Here is a 529-nt window from a genome sequence, read left to right on the forward strand (position 1 = left end):
CTGGTCTAAATCATCTTCCTCCAGGATCCCTGAGGTCCCGTGGACGTACCGGACAACATCTCCTCCACTAGGGCTGATCAGATGACCCACAGGAGACGTGGATCCCCACCCAGAGGAGGACGAATGGCTTCCAGAGGATGACGTATAGCTGGCCGAGCCGACAGAATTCAGCCGGAGGACAGGAATCCCACCTACGATATCATACAGAGTTAAAAAAGATCAATCTCTCAAGCTACCCAATGTTTAACCCTGACAGGTGCTTCACCTCGTCCTGTGGGAGAGCAGTTGACGGCTCGGTCATTGATGGCCATCTCACTGGGCTGGATATCCATGAAGGGTTTATGACCGATTCCCATGAACACCCTCTCCTGCATACGGATCTCTGCGTGGAGATCAGCAAACAAACAAGCTGGGGCTATTAATAATATATGTGACCCTGGAGCACAAAACCAGTCATATGGGTAAATTGAAATTGATTGGGTAAGTTGAAATTGAGATTTATACATCATCTGAAAGCTGAATAAATAAG

At 48.2% G+C, this 529-nt stretch overlaps 1 protein-coding gene across 1 annotated transcript in view; it reads right to left on the reverse strand.

The window, feature by feature from the left end:
* Positions 1–529, reverse strand: part of LOC107573743 (uncharacterized) — a gene marked incomplete at both ends in the record, with an annotated part of 23,552 nt that continues 23,023 nt past the window's right edge. The window contains 2 exons of the mRNA XM_016260188.1: positions 1–191; positions 266–436. Of these exons, the coding sequence (XP_016115674.1) occupies positions 1–191; positions 266–436 (362 nt within the window). The remainder of the gene's footprint in view (positions 192–265; positions 437–529) is intronic.

Source organism: Sinocyclocheilus grahami, unplaced genomic scaffold (assembly GCF_001515645.1).
Source record: "Sinocyclocheilus grahami isolate Dianchi unplaced genomic scaffold, SAMN03320097.WGS_v1.1 scaffold2021.1, whole genome shotgun sequence".
In the NCBI taxonomy this organism is placed as follows: Eukaryota; Metazoa; Chordata; class Actinopteri; order Cypriniformes; family Cyprinidae; genus Sinocyclocheilus; species Sinocyclocheilus grahami.